Source organism: Sus scrofa, chromosome 9, assembly GCF_000003025.6.
Source record: "Sus scrofa isolate TJ Tabasco breed Duroc chromosome 9, Sscrofa11.1, whole genome shotgun sequence".
Classification (NCBI taxonomy): domain Eukaryota; kingdom Metazoa; phylum Chordata; class Mammalia; order Artiodactyla; family Suidae; genus Sus; species Sus scrofa.
The window spans coordinates 104,643,797-104,664,241 of record NC_010451.4 but is presented as its reverse complement, the minus strand read 5'-3'; the positions used below and the strand labels follow the sequence as shown (position 1 = coordinate 104,664,241).

The 20,445-nt window shown below is 37.7% G+C and overlaps 1 protein-coding gene across 3 annotated transcripts in view; it reads right to left on the bottom strand.

Moving 5' to 3' along the window:
- Positions 1 to 20,445, bottom strand: part of LHFPL3 (lipoma HMGIC fusion partner-like 3) — a 559,023-nt gene that overhangs the window by 164,445 nt on the left and 374,133 nt on the right. For all 3 annotated transcript variants that reach the window (XM_021063499.1, XM_021063498.1, XM_021063497.1), the window contains exon 2: positions 4,549 to 4,785. In XM_021063499.1, coding sequence (XP_020919158.1) covers positions 4,549 to 4,785 — 237 coding nt within the window. The remainder of the gene's footprint in view (positions 1 to 4,548; positions 4,786 to 20,445) is intronic.

Below are 20,445 nucleotides of genomic sequence, written 5' to 3'. Positions count from 1 at the left end.
AAATGAACTTATACTAACTCCCCCTATTATAGCATTAAAAAGAGCTTAAACCACTTAATAAATAAATGGTAGCTGGAGTCACCTCTTGATGGATAATCATGCTTTCTCATTTGCAGTTAAAGTGCTAGAAGACAAAGTGACTTTAAAACTGCTCTTGAGAGGACCTAATTATCTGATAAGCAATTCCAAAGACCATACACACAAATGCAGAAACAGCCCTCTTTATGAATGGTGTCTGACAAGGAAAGAGATATTTGTGGCAAAGGAGCTCTGGAAAATGTAATTATTTATCCTTTCACAATTAATGAAAGAAATTGAAAATGAAGCTTTCATTTCACATCCTTTTTATCTGGATGAAACTTTAATTTTACATAATTAAATTGACTTCACAGTTCAGTGTGTTAAAATATGCAATTAAGCAGCATATCAAGGTTAAATGCCTACTGTTGTTGGCTCACTTAGAAATCATGCTGCCGATCTCCCAAACAAGAGTGAACACCTGCCCTCTGCCATTATCCCCAGAACCAGGGATAGCACACAGCCTGCAGGCCTGGCTCCCCAAGTTCAGGGTATGCAGTTAAATCTTCTTGCATGTGCCAAATCCTGTATAAAGTCATTTGGGCATTTGGAGTTTTTACTTCTCTTTTTTTAGTGGGGTTTTTTTTTTTTTCATGAAAAAATATTCCGGACTTAGAAGGAGCTCCGTAGATTGACTTTCTTGCTTACAAAAGTTCCTTCTGAGATAACACTCACATCTTCAAAGCTGTTGCCTTCTGTTTGTTGAAAGTGTCAAAACTCTATCTAGATTTGGCCATCTCACAATTTATAATCAGTTTCTGCTTAGACCTCTCTCAAATTATCTTTACGTGCTTGGAAAAGGAAAACCTTATGCAATGTGGTGAGAGGCGTGGAACAGAGGAATTTATCTTAAAAGGCAGAGGTGGACACGTCCCTCTGTGGACCTCCCCCTGTTTTCCCTTTAAGTAGTGCCTTTGTGACAGTTAATTTATGGCTTTGCAGGCTCCGATGTTCCATTTTATCTTAAGACTATGTGAGTGGAGTACAATGGAACAATTAGAAAGGAGTTCCCTTCCTTCTGTAATATGTTCAGGAATGTGCTTAATCCTGATTCTTGTTTTATTATCCATTGGAGTGGTTGTTGAGAAGGACTCATGGATCTAAGCAGTATCTTATTTACTGGACCCAGATGGTAGCTCTTCCAGTTACATGGGCAAAGTGTGTTATTAATTATAAAAGGCACATAAAGAAGAGATGATCAAGACATGAGACCTTTTAGGACAAAATTCTTCAAACGGGGGGCATACGCCACATCTGCAGGTTTATTCTTTCTCGAATGCTCCTGCTACTTGTTATAGGATTAGGTTGTTAGGAGGATTGGCAGACCATAAAACTAGAAGATTGTAAAAGATATTACAGTGTGTATAGTGCTTTAACCTCTATCATAATGTACAAATGTTTTCTATTTCCGAACCAAGGCTTGAGGTATGGTATTATCTGCTAGGACCAGAAGGCATCATGGAGTTAATACATCCGCCTAAAATTCCATGAGCCAGACTTGCCTCTTGTTTCACTATATTACCCTGGAACCAACCCAAAAGAGACCATAGTTATCAAGGGACATCATGGTAGTTTTATCAGAAAAAAACCTAATAATGAAAAACAATGTTTCAATTAGAGAAAATTCATATTAATGTAGCCATGCAACTTGTAGATATTCTTATCAGCTCTCACTTCCCTGAGGATCTATAGAAGGTAACATTGATATATTTCATTTTGGTTATCACACGTGCTTAAAACCACTAAACTACTGGTTAGCGAAAATATGTTCATATACAAATATATAAAACCACTGATTGGTCTTCCCTCAACCTAAGATTTTCGAATTTTAACTCTACCAAGAGTTAAATAATAGAAAACAGTAAAGTCTACATTGTACAACAACTGTAAATCTCCTACCATTTCTCAGAAATATTCAGGTTTGATTGCATTTTATAAAAGCATTTAGAAATCCTGGTCTGATTTTATATAGACCCTATTGTTTAAGAATTAGAAACACCTGTTGATACCTTCACAGAGTTCGAGGAAAGGGACTTTCAACTGTGAAATAAAAGTGTGGTAGGAGTGAAATGTTTCATAAATATGACCTGATGTTCTCTTCTCCTTTATTGGACCTCTCTGATTTGATAAGATGAACTGCTACTGACTTTAGTCCTTCAGAACCAGATGGAAAAAAACCATTGAATACATGCAAATAGAGAAGATGATAAACACAGAAAAGCTATACACGGATAGTCCCTAAACCTTCTATTGACCTGTTTTAATGTTCTTTCCCATTAACAGTTTCACTAAGGTGTTTCCAATACATCGAGTGGAAAATGATGCTTTCTTTTAATTAAGACCTAGATGGAGGGGATCAGACATCCACATTTTACTGAACCACCCAGAAGAAAAGACCCTTTTTGAGAGCTGTTGAATATTCTTCTACAATTCTGCTTGATCCTTTCTAAAGCACGAATTCAGAACTGTCCACATACGAGATCATGAGTTAGAAGTCTCAGGGGCCAAGTGAAAACTTTCCTGGTTTTGTTATTATCTTTTCCACTGAATTTTCTTCTCCTTATATGTGCTCACAGGGTATCTGGAAAGGTAAAGGTTCTCAATATAACTTTGAATTCTAAAGTGACTATGTAGCGTTCTGGGTGATGGTGGGAATTAAGTATTTGCAGAACATGGCAGTTATTTTAATTCATTCTCTAGGGAAAGAAAACTTAGTCTAATATTGAGCTATCTTTACTATTAAGTTTGAAGTGAACATAATGGGACAGAGATCTGTGTACATCTAACAAGTCACAAAGACAACAGCCAAGGGCACCAAATTAATGAGTGCATGTAAAGGCATTTTCTATCTGCAGCGTGCTTTATAAGTATAATTAGCAATTTCATATCATCCTTTTTATCTAGAAAGGGCAACTCTGAGAGGGAAATAGTTGTGTTTTTAGGAAGTATGGCACTATTCCCCCCCTGAAAGACTTATTTCTGCATTTAGCATATTTTTGATAGAATCAAGTAAACTAATATACATTCTGTCTATAAAAGAGGGGGAGAAAGGGCTTGTGGATGACTGCTGATCTCCTGGACTTCTCTATTTATTTCTTTATAGTTCATGGTTTACAAGTAGAAAGAGTGATGCTCTAACATAAAGCTTGCTCCATTATCATCACATGCAACATTCATGTAGCTACTAAGGAATGCTTATTTTTGATGTGCACCCGAGTAGTGAAGAGTTTTTGAAGTTAACAACTGCTTGAGATAAACTAGATTTCATAATTCAAGGATGGATTTCGTTCTTCATTAAGAATAAAAGCCAGAAGGAACCACACAGTTGAAAGTGCTGATATAAATCCAAGAAAACATAAAGATAAAAAAGTTAAATGAAACTAAATCTATAACAACACAGAGACAGTAAAAATTCCTTCCACCCAAGAAATGGGTTTAGAAATCGCAAAAGAAAATTAAGAGATTCATCTTGAATAATGACTTGTTACCTCTCACTGGCACATTATAATATTCTTGTATCAGTAACTAGTCAACATCCTATTTTTTATTCTATTTTTTTGTGTGCATGTTTCTTTATAAACATTTCCCATATGCATAAAGAAACAAGGCATTTTCTTTTTTTAATTTTTATTTTATTTTGTCTTTTTAGGGCCGCACCCGCAGCATATGAAGGTTACCAAGCTAGGGGTCTAGTCAGAGCTGTAGCTGCCGGCCTACGCCACAGCCACAGCAATGCCAGATCCGAGCCACATCTGCAACCTACACCACAGCTCATGGCAACACTGGATCCTTAACCCACTGAGCAAGGCCAGGGATTGAACCCACAACCTCATGGTTCCTAGTTGGAGTCATTTCGGCTGTGCTACTACAGGAACTCCCTGTATTTTCTTTATAAAAAGAAATCCAACAACTTTTGCTTACCCAGATAACACGTTTAAAATTCAGCTAATTAGGTTAATACTGAAATATTTAACTATTTGGAGCCAATATCTCTATTTCTTTCTAAGAGGTTGAGTCTGAATTCAAACATAGTGATGGTAAGCAGTTTAATAAAGATGCTTACAAATAATTTTTGAAGACTCCCAGGTATTTCTTTCGACTAGGAAAATACCTGAATACATGGAGAGGCAGCACTTTCTGTGTAGACCAAAAGAAGAGTAGACCAAAAATAAAATAAAATAAAATAGTTGTATCATAGCCATTAATTCAGAGAGGGAAGGAAGAAGAAAGTGGAAAAATGTATTTAAATAATAATGGACTCAGAGAACCTCAGAAAGGTAAATGTAAAAATACACTATTTTAACCATGTAAATGTCTCCAGTCGGGGAAAGTCTGTGGACTAGACAACATTAAAAGATGTGGCAAATTAGACCCAAAGGAAATGCACTGGTACCAGACTGGAAAGAATGGAGAGTGTCACTTGGTGTGTCTGAGGCAATCTTACCTTAGGATTCCCCAAAGCAATCTTACCTTTGTTTTCTGCCTTCAGTTCCTCAGCCATCAAGCTGTCTTGTCGGTTACCAAGCACGAATGCCAGAAACGAGAGGATGAGGGCATCCAAAATCCCAATGATAGCCAGGATGTAGGCCCAGCGAACTGAACAAGCCCCAAGAGTGTACTTGTCTGTCTTTTCTCCACACATCCGTTTTACTTCATCTGAATCCCAGCCATCGGGGAAAATCATACAGCCCAGCACAAGGCAGGCAGCTGAGAGAGGGGACAAAGAAAAAAGGAGTTGACATCAATTATATTTTAACAAATAGTGCCACTGTGTGTCAAATCATTGTTCAAACTCTTGATGTAAAGAACAGCAAATCCTAACTGCTGTCCAACTCATGAGTGTTTTTTTTTTTTTTCCTAGTTAACTTGAATGCAGCCCAGCACTCTGCAGTGAAAGGAGCTTTGAGAACACTTTTCTATGAGCATTCGAAGAGAGGTTAAGGTATGCTGATCAATAGCAAAACACTAAAAAAAATTGAATTTTGGCTTGCATTTGTTGGAAGGCTTCCAGTGCAAATAGGCCACAAGGAATCATAACACTGCAGCATGACAATTCAGTGCTGGCTTTGAACAGCTGTGACGGCTGCCAGATAAGGGATTAGGATAACATGGAAAATACCAGAGCCTATACTGACTTTGAGCCACAATAAAAAATAATTTCATGTTGTGAGCACCAACACACACACTAAAAAGTTTCTTGAAACTATATTTGTTACATGCAATGCACTCCGATGTTTTCTACTCTATTCTCTGTTCTATTTCATTTTTATTTAATTAATTAATTAATTTATTTTTGCTTTTCAGGGCTACACCTGTGGCATATGGAGGTTCCCAGGCTAGGGGTCGAATCAGAGCTACAGCTGCCGGCATACTCCACAGCCAGAGCAACACGGGATCCAAGCCATGTCTTTGACCTACACCACAGCTCATGGCAATGCCAGATCCTTAACTCACTGAGTGAGGCCAGGGATTGAACCCGCAACCTCACGGTTCCTAGTTGGATTCATTTCTGCTGTACCACAATGGGAACTCCTCTATTTCATTTTAAAAGGCTGTAAAACATGGCAACACAGTGTGGCACAGAGATTTTATGGAAATTCATACATTTAAGGAGAATTTACTTATGTTCTATTTCCCAAATATCACCAAGGGGATCATGTGTATTTTTTTAATAAGAATATATTAATTTGAAGGCTACTGTTGCTATCCATTTTACATTTAACTGAACTATTTGGAGGTAAATGATGGCTGTGTTAGGTTATATAGAAGTTCCTGAATAGGTGGCTCATTCATTAATTCACTAATTCATTCACTCATTAATTCAACTATTGCTTATTGCATGCCTCCTATGGAGTGCCAGACCCAGTTCTTGGTGCTAGGAATACAGTGATCAAGAAAAAGGCCTTGGTTTCTCTTATCATAGACTTTATGTTTTGTCAGGAAAAGAAGCAAAAAAATGATTAAGAATACAAATAAAATAACTCTAAGTTGTACTAAGTAATAGGTAGGAAAACAACTGAGAGCTCAGATAGAGAATAGCAAGTGGGACCTTCTTTAGAGAAGGTGATCAGATAAGGCCACTTGAGGGGATGACATGTAAGCTAAGGCTTGCAAAGTATTAGACATAGGAAATCAATGGGACAGATGTTCCAGGCAATAGCATGTGCAAAGGCCCTGAGGTTGGAAAGACTTGCTGGGTTTGAGGAGCTACCAGGAGATTAGTGATTGGGATGGAGAAAGTGATCATGTCGATGATAATGTGAGGAAGGCAGGGGCTATGCATCTAGGCAGGGTATTGTCTCCAGGGCACAGAACTAAAGAAGATGGGGATGGCACAACCAAGCTAGAGTTCTGTGACTATCAAAGGCGAACAACCCCTGAAGATGTCCAGAGGTGGTCCCACATCACTCTTGCCTCCTTGCTACGTACTGAACAAGCCAGAAGTAGAGGACTACTCCTACTTCTTAACAGGAGCATGACTCTAGCAAGGCAGGTCTGGAGGAGACATGCCAAGAGAGGTGACAAGAAGAAAGATTGCCTGGGAGACCTCTGCATTAGGGTTCCTTGTTATTTTACAGAAGGATTCAAAATTGGCACATCTACTTGTTGGATATCTCTGCATAAGCTGGTGTCACTGACACCCCCTACTTCAAGCCTTCATTATCTCTCAAAGGGAATCCTGACTTCTCTCTGCCTTCAGTTTGCCCTCATGCTATTTCCGGTCACAAATTACTGCTCATGCTCAAAATGCTTTGCTGGTTCCTTCTGGTACACTTAGCTAGGTATTCATGGCTCCAGCTCCCACTTAGGCTGCCAGTCCTCCTTCCCTTTTCACTCACCACTTCAGGTGGGCTGAAACACATGATCCCTGACCATGTACCAAGTTTGTGGATCTCTGTTTTCTCTCTTGCCTGAGTTAACTTGCTACTCTTATCCCTAAATGTTTCACTCTTAAATATCTTTTAACGTGCAAGTCAAAAGCAACATTCTCCACAAATTGAGCCAACTCAAATTCTTCTTGACCTATATTACTGCCCTTCTCTAAACTCCCCCATAGCTTCTGACTGCACTTACCTAAAAGTTCTTTTTTGGTTGTATTTATTTATTTACAAGCATTCTCTCAGTAACAGACTATATGCTTTCTGAGAAAAGAATCCTTGGGTAAGTCGTCATACTTATATCACCTAAAGCAGAGCCTTGTAGAAAGTTGGCATGAAAATACTTTTGAATGAGAATGTGAATGAATGAATAAATGAATTATAACCTATAGACAATATACTCTAAAATATAGTTTTATAGACGTCAACATCACCACTACCAAAGACCACAGATCTAGTTAAACATGGATTCATACTTCGTTGACTTTTAACAGAGGCAATTTTGTTGTAACTAGACAACAAATTACAAGCACTTGGGAGATCTGAAAGTGAAATTGGTAATTTGAAAATATTTCAAATTCCTATTCCTTTCGTAGCTGCAAGCATTCAGTACCAACATGCTCTCCAAGGCATTTCTAGCAGTAATGATCTGTGTATTTTATTTTATTTACTTATTTTTTTGGCCATGCCCATGGCACGTGGAAGTTCCCAGGCAAGGGCTCGAACCCATGCCATAGCAGAGACCCCATACACTGCAGCGACGATGCCAGATCCTTAACCTAATGTGCCATAGGGAACTCTGATTTGAGGGAAAATTCATTTTATTTTGGGAGATCCAGAAGATCTTTGAATGCAAACCATAGTTCAGAAGAATCACCTCTAAGGGTGCTATTTTACTTGAAATATTTTTAAAAATTCTAATTTTTTACATAATTTTGAGACAATTGCCTTTTTATAAAGAAAAAAGGGAAAACCAAATATTTTTCCTTTTTGAATGGGAATCAGTTGGAGTATGATGACTTACAGTTTTAGCTAAACTTAATAGACATCACCAAGTGACACAAGTTCAGGCAGGACTGGACATTATAGGACAACTTCACTAAAACAGGATGATTGTGGAATGGTGAAATCATCAAAGACATCTTTTCTCAAGGTCTTCTGGCATTAAGAGTAAACTGACTATCTCAGAAGTTTCCATTTCTGGAAACTCTGAATTACCTATTGGGATAAAAAGAACAGAGGCAGAATTCACATTCTGAAGCTAAAACCACAACAGAATATGAATGGCAATTCAATGTTCCCAATCTTCAAAGTGTATGATTTCCTTAATCAAATTTTAAGTGAAGAATCTGGGAAGATAGATGATAAAATATATGGTTGTGCTTCATTTTATGTAATGGGTATTAGGAGAAAGTAAAAAAAAATTAGAAGTTTTGAAATGTAATTCTTGTTTTCAGTATAGACTAAGGGAGTTGGCTGTACAGAGAAATCTTAAGATAAACCTGGGTCAATACCAAAAAAAAAAAAAAAAAGACGTGTGGATCAATGGAACAGAATAGAGAACCCAGAAATAAGTCCACACACATACAATCAATTAACCTTCAAAAACAGAGGAAAGAACATAAAATGGGAAAACGACAGTCTCTTTGGCTAGTGGTGTTGGGAAATTTGGACAACCACGTATAAATCAATGAATTTAGAACACAACCTCTCACCATACGTGGAAATAAACTCAAAATGGCTTAAGGACTTATACATAAGACATGGTACCATAAAGCTCCTAGAAAAGATCATTGGCAAAACATTTTCTGACATAAATGTCTTCTTAGGTAAGTTTCTCAAGGTGATAGAAATAAAAACAAAAATAAACAAATGGGACCAACTAAAATTTATAAGCTTTTGTATAGCAAAGGAAACCATAAACAAAATGAAAAGACAGCCTACAGAATGGGAGAATATATTTGCAAATTGTGTGACTGACAAGGGCTTAATTTCCAAAATATACAAACAACTCATAAACTCAACAACAACAAAAAAACCCCAACCCAATCAAAAAATGGACAGAAGACCTAAACAGACATTTCTCCAAATGAGAAATACAAAGGGCCAATAGACACATGAAAAAAAAAAAAGATCAACATTACTAATTATTATAGAAATGCAATCAAAACTACAAAGAGGTATAACCTCACACAGGTCAGAATGGTCATTATCAAAAAGTCAACAAATAACAAATGCTGGAGAGGATGTGGAGAAAAGGGAATGTTCCCACACTGCTGGGGGAAATGTAAATTGGTATAGCAACTATGGAAAACAGTATGGAAGTTCCTCTGAAAACTAAGGATAGGGTTACCATATGATCAAGCAACACCACTCCTGGACACATATCCAGATAAAACTGTAATTCAAAAAGATACATGCATACCTTGTGTTCACAGAAGCACTATTTACAATAGCCAAGATGTGGAAACAACAAACAGATGAATGGATATAGAAGATGTGCTACATATATACACAAAAGAATACTTCTCCTTTTTTTTTTTTTGTCTTATTAGGGCCATAGCCACAGCATATGGAGGGTCCCAAGCTAAGGGTCAAATCAGAGCTGTAACTGCTGGCCTATGCCACAGCCACAGTAGCATGAGATCCAAGCGGCATCTGCGACCTACACCACAGCTCACTGCAATGCCAGATCCTTAACCCACTGAGTGAGGCCAGGGATCACTCAGTGATGATCCCTGATGCTAGTCAGATTTTTTCGACTGAGCCATGACGGGAACTCCCACAATAGAATACTACTCAGCCATAAAAAAGAATGAAATAATTCCATTCATAGCAACATGGATGCAACTAGAGATGATCACACTAAGTAATTCAGAAAAAGAAAGACAAATACCATATGATATCACTTTTATGTGGAATCTAAAATATGACCAAAATGAGCCTATCCATGGAACAGAAACAGACTCATGGACAAGGAGAATGGATTTATGGTTGCCAAGGGGGAGGGGGTTGATTGAGGAATGGATTGAAAGGTTGAGAGGTTGAGGTTAGTAGATGTAAGCTCTTATATATGGAGGGATAAACAACAAGATCCTACTGTATGGCTCAACTTCCTATAATAAACCATAATGGAAAATAATATAAAAAAAATAGTGCATGTATGTGTATAACTGAATTACTTTGCTGTACAGCAGAAATTAACACAACATTGCAAATTGACTATACTTCAACTTTTAAAAATGCAATAAATAAACAAACCAACCCCAAATAAAAAACCTAGGCCAAAAATAAGATTGGATTTTGGTCTGCTGGGGAAGAATGTTTAGGTCTCCCCTCAGCAAGTGTACTCCAGGTGTCCTTCAGGCCATAAGTCTCTGGAATTGTACTGGATTTTCTATCCCCTTTTTAATGGCTTTCTCTTAAAGTGAAAGATCGGATCTTTTACAAATTTATCTGTTTTGAAAATTTGAATGGTTATATAGTAGGACTAAAAACCAAGATCAATTGCATTTAAAAGCTTTTCAAACTTGTAAATGACGTTTGTGATTAAAATCCAATTAAGTTTTTAAAATTATGGCATGGTTGATTTACAATGTTGTGTCAATTTCTGCTGTACAGCAAAGGGATCCAGTGACCCAGTCATACATACATACATATATATATATTCTTTTTCTCATATTATCTTCCATTACAAAAATCCAATTTTTAAATATGTAAATCCTATCCTTTCAAAAGCTGGGCTTCTAGATAGCCACCACATAACAGGTTTTATTTTCTCACAGTGTATTATCAAATATACATTTTCTTCTTACCCTATCCAAACTTCCCCTGCTTGGCAGTTTTGTTCTATTTTCAAAAGGCAAAAAGCCTCCAAAAGTTATAGTGTCTTTAAGATTAATTTAAGCCATTAAAATATTTTAGGCTCTGTTGGTTTCTTTGGAAAGGTGTGATTATTACATTCTGTATTAATGCTTGAGCGCTATTATAAATTCAGTTTTCTGGCATCCTATTTACTAGAACCTTATTAACCTGCACGATTTGTAGAGCCACTGGAAACTAACAGCTGTTCGTAATCCTGACCAAGAAGTACCTGCAAGATCCTAGGCTAAAGTCTCAGTCAAGGAAAAATTTAATATTCCTCTTGGCTTTATAATTAATTATTTCTAATTTTTCACAAATTGATTACCCTGTAAGTTGCAGCACCATCACTACACTAAACATTGGAGCCTACAAGGCACCAGAACATTTGATTAATTTGGACATACTATTTCCTGACCAGGAAGGATAGTGGAGAATTAGTTCCAACTGGGCTATTGTCCAAAAACAGGTTTCTTATTAGAATGTCACCTAGGAAATGACTAAGTTACTTATCCTTCTTTCGGCAGCAGGTTTTCCTGAAGTCTATCAGAGAACATTCTTGAATGTTAAAGGGAAATAACTGCTCACAAGTTGCTGGTGAGCAGAGAAGAATGATGAAAAGAAACCTATGTCCTTGCTGAAATGGTGTCATGACATCTTCTAATCTGGAATATACAGTCAAGGTACCCCTGTGAAGGAACGACTGTTGATTTAAATTCTAAGCATGTTCCAAGTGGTTAGGAAGCATTCACATTCTAAAAGGAACCTCTGTGTAGAGGCTGCTGCTGCCCACAATGGCTTCCTCTGAACTAATACACAAACAGCTAGTGGTTTCCTAGAGCCACTAATTGCCCTGGCATTTTTCTTGCCAAAGAGCTGAATGTAACCTCTGTGAAGGAAATAGCTTCAGAAAAATCCACAAATGTTTTTAATTGGGTCTTTCTCCAAAGGGAAACGAAGCAGGATGAAAAAAAGCCATAGGGGGTTTATGATTGGCCCAAGGAGGCCACTTACGTCTGCTGATATGGCTGGACCAGCTATCCTCATCAGGACTTTCTACATTGCAAACCTGAGAACTGCTTATTTTTTTGGACAGGAAGTGAAAGTCTAAACTCCTTCTTTAAAAGTCTATGCACTGTTGCACAAAAAGTATGATAAATTGCCTCATGTTGCTAAAGCACTCAAGGGGAACTTGGTGGAAAAAAAAATGAACCTGCATTCACTTAACTCTTTCAATTATTCAGGCATACAGTAATTGAAGAAATTGATGCCAGCAGGGCTGCCAGGCTATGGAGGGGGAAATTTCACACGAGGACTATTACTCTAAACACCTGGTAAAGGAGAGACATCATTCCTTCAGCTTCTTCATTAGCACATGGCCAACAAACTTGACTATTTTCATAGTCTGTAAAAGATACCATACACACACACACCACACACACCACACACCACACACACCCCCTCAGTTTACCTCTGGAAACAAGTTGCTTGACAATCTAGGACATGAAATACTGTGGTTTGTGAATTCCAACAGAGAAAACAAATTGTTTCCTGATCAATTTTGGTTTTAAACCTAGCATAATTTTATGAGCATTTAATTTGGGGTCATAACACAAAGATACAACATACCTTAGAAAGGATAGAAAAGGGAAATTGTAAATAAACAATGGGCTCTCAAAAAAGGACCATTATAAATTGCTGTGTGGTGATGAGAAATGCTCCCCGATTCTGCTCAGACTCTGAGTCCTAACTTCTGGAGTAAAGGACGCTGTTTGTCCACCTGTACCTTGTGCTGAATCAGCCAGGAAACCCCCACCATGGGGCTTCATCAGCAAGGGGCCAATTGGGAGTTCACACCTACACTTAGGAGCCCCAGCATGGAGGAATAGCTTTTCTGGAAGAGAATACCAAATGAGAGGAAAAACATTTATCTAAGTGCAATGTAGCTTGCTAATTTGCCCAAATTTTGAGGGTTAGTAGTCAAATGTAACACAAATCAAATGCAGAACTTAAAAATACAGTGCGGTTCCAATATCTAGAATGCTAATAGGTGGCTTTGGATATATATCTTGGATCCAATCAGACTTCGTGAAATCTTCAGAGTGACATAATTAATAAAGTACACATCATAATGACACCTTATACATTATATGCTCACCATGAGTGTGACACACTGCACATATCATCTCATTTAATTCTCAAAGCTAAGACAAACATGAAAGCACTACTTCTAGGCTCCTCTAGTTTCCACAAAGAGGGACTTTTCCTGAAAGACCCTTGGCCCCTTATCAATTCTTTTGTCCTTCCCATGGAGATGGGGTGAGTTCCCCGAGGATTACCTGGAGGATAGGTACTGGGTGTACCCGCCCAGACCCCCTCCTCTCCTTACCTGGGGAGCTGTTTAACCACGTGAAACATTTGACCCACTCCTCTGTGCTGTACACTGAACACGGGGTGAGCTTGATTTTCCAGTGCTGCCCAGGAAATTGAATATGTGGGTGCAGATTAGGAAATCCTTTTGGCTAAGAGACCCAGAGTCATTTCTTCAACCTAAGCTTTCTCACCATAAAGGGTATATTTGGTTTTCACCTGCCAGCTCTTTTCTCTCTCACTTGGTTGAGAGTTTAGGAGGGTCTCACGAGGTTCTGGAGGCTCAAGCTGGAGATAAGGGTACCAGCATGGTTGAGTTTGGAGGGCACTGTCTTTCAAGTTGCAGATAGCTGACTTCTCATCGCCTCCTCCCTCACATGTTGAAAGAGAGCTAGCTACTGCTTTGCCTTCTTATAAAGCATGAGTTCCATTCACTTGAGGGCTCCGCCCCCAGGACCTAATTACCTCCCAAAGGCCCCACCTCCTAATACCATCAGACTGGGATTAGAGTTTTAACCTATGAATCTCGGGAAGACATAAATATTCAGCTCACTGCAGAGAGGGAATAGAGGGTTGTCACTCATTGCTTCTCCACCAACCCCAACAGTATTTTCTTTTTATTTTTTTACATACAGGAAAAAAGGAAGCAGGAGCACAGAAATTTCAAATAGCTTGCTCCAGTTCATATTACACATGGTTCTACAAGTGGTAGAATAGGATTTGAATTCAGGTAGCCTAGCTTGGAAATCTATGCTTTTAACACCACATATGCTATTATCCATTACTTATCAACAATAATGTTTTATTTGAAATTAGAATATTGATTTTAGTTCTAGAATACTTATAGAAACTTGGTAGGGCCTGACTTTTTTTTATAATGATTTTATTTTTTTTCCATTATAGCTGATTTACAGTGTTCTATTAATTTTCTACTACATAGCAAGATGACCCAGTCACACATATATGTATACATTTTATTTTCTCACATTATCATGCTCCATCACAAGAGACCAGATAGTTTCCAGTGCTATACAGCAGGATCCCATTGCTTATCCATTCCAAAGGCAGTAGTTTGCATCTCTTAACCCCAAATTCCCAGTCCCTCCCAATCCCTTCTCCTCCGCCTTGGCAACCACAAGTCTGTTCTCCTTGTCCATGATTTTCTTTTCTGTGGAAAGTTTCATTTGTGCTGTTTATTAGATTCCAGATATAAGTGAAATAATATGGTATTTGTCTTTCTCTTATTTCATTTACTATGAGTCTCTAGTTTCATCCAAGTTGCTGCAAATGGCATTATTTTATTCTTTTTTATAGCTGAGTAGTATTTCATTGTGTGTGTGTGTGTATATATATATACATACTCTTATTCCATTCATCTGTCAATGTACATTTAGGTTGTTTCCATGTCTACTGGCTATTGCAAATAGTGCTACAATGAACATGTGGGTGCATGTGTCTTTTTCAAGGAAAGTTTTATCCAGATATATGCCCAAGAGTGGGATTGCTGGGTCATACGGTAGTTCTATATATAGTTTTCTAAGTTACCTCCATACTGTTTTCCATAGTGGTTTGTACCAATTTACATTCCCACCAACAGTGCAGGAGGGTTCCTTTTTCTCCACACCCTCTCCAGCATTTGTTATTTGTGGACTTATTAATGATGGCCATTCTGACTGGTGTGAGATGGTACCTCATGGTAGTTTTGATTTGCATTTCTCTAATCATCAGTGATCTTGAGCATTTTTTCATGTGCTTGTTGACCATCTGTATATCTTCTTTGGAGAAATGTCTGTTCAGGTCTTTTGCCCATTTTTCAATTGGGTTGTTGGCCTTTTTGCTGTTGAGTTGTATAAGTTGTTTGTATATTTTAGAGATTAAGCCCTTGTCCGCTTCATCATTTGAAACTATTTTCTCTCATTCTGTAAGTTGTCTTTTTTTTTTTTTTTTTTTTTTTTTTTATGGTTTCCTTTGCTGTGCAAAAGCTTGCCAGTTTGATTAGGTCCCATTGGTTTATATTTGCTTTTATTTCTGTTGCTTTGGACTAACTTCTTTATAATTAGACATTTATTCTGAGTACAAGAGCTACTACTAAAACAATGCTTAGAAACTGCTAGCTTTCATATGTATAAATGTATACACATATTCATATATATATACTTTTGTTTATACCAGTATTTCACCTAATCAGAATTTCATCTTATATGTCATGCCAAGAACATTAATTATAAATTCTAAACGTGTGAAATGGGGATTAATGAGATTTTATTCCATAAATATATGTATATTTAGTTTTATAAACACTTCACGAGAAAAGCCATCCCTTGTTTTGGCTTGATTTTTTTTTTTTTTTTACTTACTGTACCAGTTTATTACACGGGATGCAACAATCAAATGGAAGAGATGCAGAGGGTGAGGTTTGAGGGGAGGAGCACATGTCTTTGATGTCTTCTCCAGATGCTCCATCTGCCCAGGACTTTGATGTGTCACCTACCCAGATGGCTTGATGTTTTAAGTTGGCTATGTGTTAGCCAAATATTTTATATGTTCTTAAAAGGTATATATTCCTTTTAGGAGTATATGAGAATATAATAAAAGACCTTTCTCTCTTTAGTTGTATTCTCATATATATACAGATATGACTGTGAATGTAAATGTACCTTATTAATTTTTATATGGTTATTTATCTGCTTTGGGTAAAAATAAAGACATGAATCAATCAGGTTCTATTTAAGTTTTTGTGAAGCATTATTTCTTTTAATTACTTCATTAGAATTCAACAGACACTTTGTTTTCATGAACATTTCAATAAACACAAAGCCAAATGTGATGGTAAGTCACAAACTTGTCTGAAAATTGCAGGAGAGCCCTTGACTCAGGCAACATTTCCAAGTGCTAATATCTACCTTGCCTTTTAGAAGCGGGATCTTTTTTGTTTTTGTTTTAATTGTTATTTCCCAAACACAATTTTTTTTCCCCACTGTACAGCATGGTGACCCAGTTACACATACATACATTCTTTTTTCTCCCATTATCATGCTCCATCATAAGTGACTAGATATAGTTCCCAGTGCTACACAGCAGGGTCTCATTGCAAATCCATTCCAAAAGCAATAGTTTGCATCCATTAACCCCAAGCTCCCAATACATCCCACTCCCTTCCCCCTCCCTCCAGGCAACCACAAGTCTATTCTCCAAGTCTATGATTTTCTTTTCTGTGGAAAGGTTCATTTGTGCCACATATTAGATACCAGATATGTGATATCATATGGTATTTGTCTTTCTCTTTCTGACTTACTTCACTCAGTATGAGAGTCTCCAGTTCCATCCATGTTGCTGCAAATGGCATTATTTTGTTCTTTTTTATGGCCGAGTAGTATTCCATTGTGTATATATACCATATCTTCCTAATCCAATCGTCTGTCAATGGACATTTGGGTTGTTTACATGTCTTAGCTATCATGAATAGAACTGCAATGAACATATGGGTGCATGTGTCTTTTTTAAGGAAAGTTGTGTCTGGATATATGCCCAAGAGTGGGGAAACAGGATCTTAATAGAAGAAAATATCATATTTCTCCACAGCCATATGAACAGTACACCTATCGTCCTCCCAGCAAAATCTGCTTTAGCCATGATAATACCCAAAGCAAAGACCAATGATTATCTTGCCAGTACTTTTCCATGTGGCTCTTTGTGGTGAGCTACTTTATCTGTAAAACAGGGATCCCTGGTCTAGATTATTGAGTGGTTATTTACTATTTACCTTGTTCATATTTAGGAATATATTTGTACTCACTTGATGCTCCAGACATACACATATGATGAGAAATAAATGCAGATTAGAAGTTATTCCTGAGTGGACCAATGTCTTCCTGCTCAGCGCACAGAGAGAGGGTGGCGTCCTTGTTCTCTGCCCTAACCCAGGGAAAATCACCATGTGCTGGAGTTAGATAAGGTCAAGAATCTCAGGCCAATCCAGCGGCATGTTAGATCTCATTGACAGGGGTAAACTTAGAGGCAAGGGAATTCCTTCTCACTGAGGCTGAGCCCTCCCAAGCCTGCTAGACCTCACAGAAACAGAGTGCCTATTGGTATACATTTTTCTGAAATGGGATTTTGCACCAATATAAGCCTTATGGTGGCCCTCTTTTAATTTTATTCTCTTGAAGTAACATTTGACAGCTTTAGAAACTTTATTTATTTTTTTTGTTTGCTTGTTTTTTTCTTTTTAGGGCCATGCCTGCTGCATATGGAGGTTCCCAGGCTAGGGGTTGAATAGGAGCCTACACCACAGCCACAGCAATGCAAGATCCAAGCCACATCTGCTACTTACACCACAGGTCACGGCAATGCTGGATCCTTAACCCACTGAGTAAGGCCAGGGATAGAACCTGTACCTCATGGATGCTAGTCAGATTCATTAATAGCTGAGCCACGATGAGAACTCCAAGCTTTAGAAACTTTAAATGGCAAAAATTTATTGTTCAAAGAAAATGTATAGAAAAATAAAGACTGCATATGAAAAATGTCAGGATGTGGAACCAAGCTCAAGAAAGACGGCTGCTTCCCCAACCATCCTTTAGAAGGAAGGTGCTTACTTTCAAGGGAGCATCAGATGCACATGCACACATTAGGAACAGGCTCCCAGGTTATGGTTTTTCACAGTTTGGCTCATCTTCTTCTCTTTCTCTCTCTCTTTCTCTTTCTTTCTTTCCCTCAGCCCACCTTTCCTCACTCCTTTCCTTCTATCTATATCTATATAGATATTGATATTGATATGCAGAAATCTTCGTCTAACTTCACTCTTGGTCCTTATACAGCTTAAGAACAGTCACAAAACCTAGGGAGTGCTATCAATCTCTTTGCAGGGAGGCCTTGAAACATCATTCAGGATAGACATGATCTAGTCCAGGCAGTGAATTATTTTTTCACCACGTTGAAAAAGGCAGAACAGCGCGCTGGGGCTCTGGATAACAAAATCTTCGATCTGACTATTCCTGACGTTGCTTTAGTATTACCTCCTCTCTTCCATTCCCTTGCCATTTCATGCTTAAGATAAAGGTGATGTGGATTCTGAGGAACAGCTCTGTTACGTATAAAACTAAATACTCCTAAAGAAAAAGACAACCGTGGCACATTTTTTTCCTCTTTATTTCTTGCTCCCTTTCCTATTAGATTTTCCTTGAAAAAAATTTTTTTAAAGGCTTCCATTCTTTGTGCTATACCTTTGAAAGGACTTGTTCAGACTTTGGAAAATAATTAGAGCTATGTAAGGCTTTGACTAATCTTTGGTCAAATCTTCCAGTAATGTATATGTTTATAGAGAATGGTGATGCTTTAGACCCAGAAACTATCCCCAGAGAAACCAAACTGGAATGGGCAGTGGGTATCAAAAAAAAAAAAAAATGTAGGACAAAAACCACGTCAAGAAGTCAGCATGTCAAATGTCCTGTCAAAAGATTTTCACATATCTTTCAACTTCACATTCTGAAAGCAGTAACCAAAAGTTTATAGATAAAACCTTGACCGGTATGACATTTGAAGAACAATGACTAATCAGAACAATGCCTTCCCTTGACTGAAATGGAATGTAACCCAGTCTTAACCTGCCAGTCAAATGCCCAGAAGGTGGTTTTGCTTTGAACTCAGGTGCTAGAATGGCCCCAGGCAGGGCTGTGGATAAGTCTGAAACATGAGTGGGAAACTTGGGCTATTTTTCTCTGCCCTTTTGGAGCTTCTCCTCCAGTTCAGTGCTATCACCCTTTAACCACAGCCCCAGTCAGGTTCCTGGTTGGGATTAAAAAAAAAAAAATCTATGTTTCATTTGCCACTCTCATAACCAAGGCTGGCATATGCTGATAGAATTATAGTACTATGATGATCTAAAGTATTCTAAATTGTGAGATAATGGCCCTGTGAATTACTGATAAACTCTGCTAGTTAGAAACATCTAATGAACTGAAAGGATGGTACACTTGTTCCAATATGTTTCACTAAAGAATTTCTTTGTTCTTTTTCTTTTCTTTTCTTTCTTTCTTTTAAAAACTACTATCTGAATCCAGAATTCCAGTTTCCTGTTTGCGTAGTCAGAGTGGGAGATATTAATTCTTGATGGAGACCAAGATATGACCAGGAGCAGAGCTCATCTGAATGCAAATTGAGAACAGTCTAGAGCTGCCATGATCTAATCTTGGGTCCTGGTCTCTATCTTAATTTGAGCTAAGCTCCAGGGAATAAAAAGAAGATTAACACACATTCTTTACCTGCCTGCTTGCCCTCTTCAAGCTACTCTTTGTATTCTTCAAAAATAATCAACTTTCATACATAAAAGAAACATCATTTGGGACAAACTGAGGGTTTGTCGATTCTATAATCAAGCACAATCTAGATTAAGTATATCCTTATTTGTAACGTGTATTCATTTTCTACAGCTACTGCAACAAATCGTATAAACTTAGTGATTTACAACAACGCAAATTTATTATTTTGTAATTGTGTAAATCAGAATTCTGACATGGGTCTCACTGGGCTGAAATCTAGGTGTTTGTAGGGCTGCATTCCTTTCTGATGGTGACAATTGGTTTCCTTGCCTTTTTCTGCTTCTAGAGACTCCTGGAATTCCTTGGCTCCAGGCCCTTTTCTCTCTTCAAGGTCAGCAGTGTTGGGTCCCTTTCATGTACATTTTCTCTCTGACTCTCTCCTCTGTTTCTTTTACTTCCACTGTTAAGAATTCATGTGATTCAGATATTCAGACAATACAGGATAATCTCCCCATCACAAGATCAGCTTTTTAGCAAATTTAATTGCATCTGCAAACTGAACTCCATTTCCATGTAACCTAAGATATTCACATGTTCCAAGGAATAGGGTGTGGACATCTTTTGGGGGCATTATCCTGCCTACCACATGATGTTACACACAATAGTGTGTTGTTATAATATTTTGTGTTTAATTGAAGTATATTTTATTTACTTTCGGGTGTACAACAAAATGATTCAGATACATATACATCTTGTAATACAAGATGCTGAATATAGTTCCCTGTGTTATGCAGTAGGTCCTTGTTGTTTATCCATTTGATATACAGTAATATATATCTATTAACCCCAAATTCCTAATTTATCCCTTTCCCCTCCTCTTCTTCTTTGGTAACCATAAGTTTGTTCCCTATATCTGTGAATCAATTTCTGTTTTGCATGTATATTCATTTGTATTATTTTTTAGATTTCACATATATCATATGATCTTTGTCTTTCTC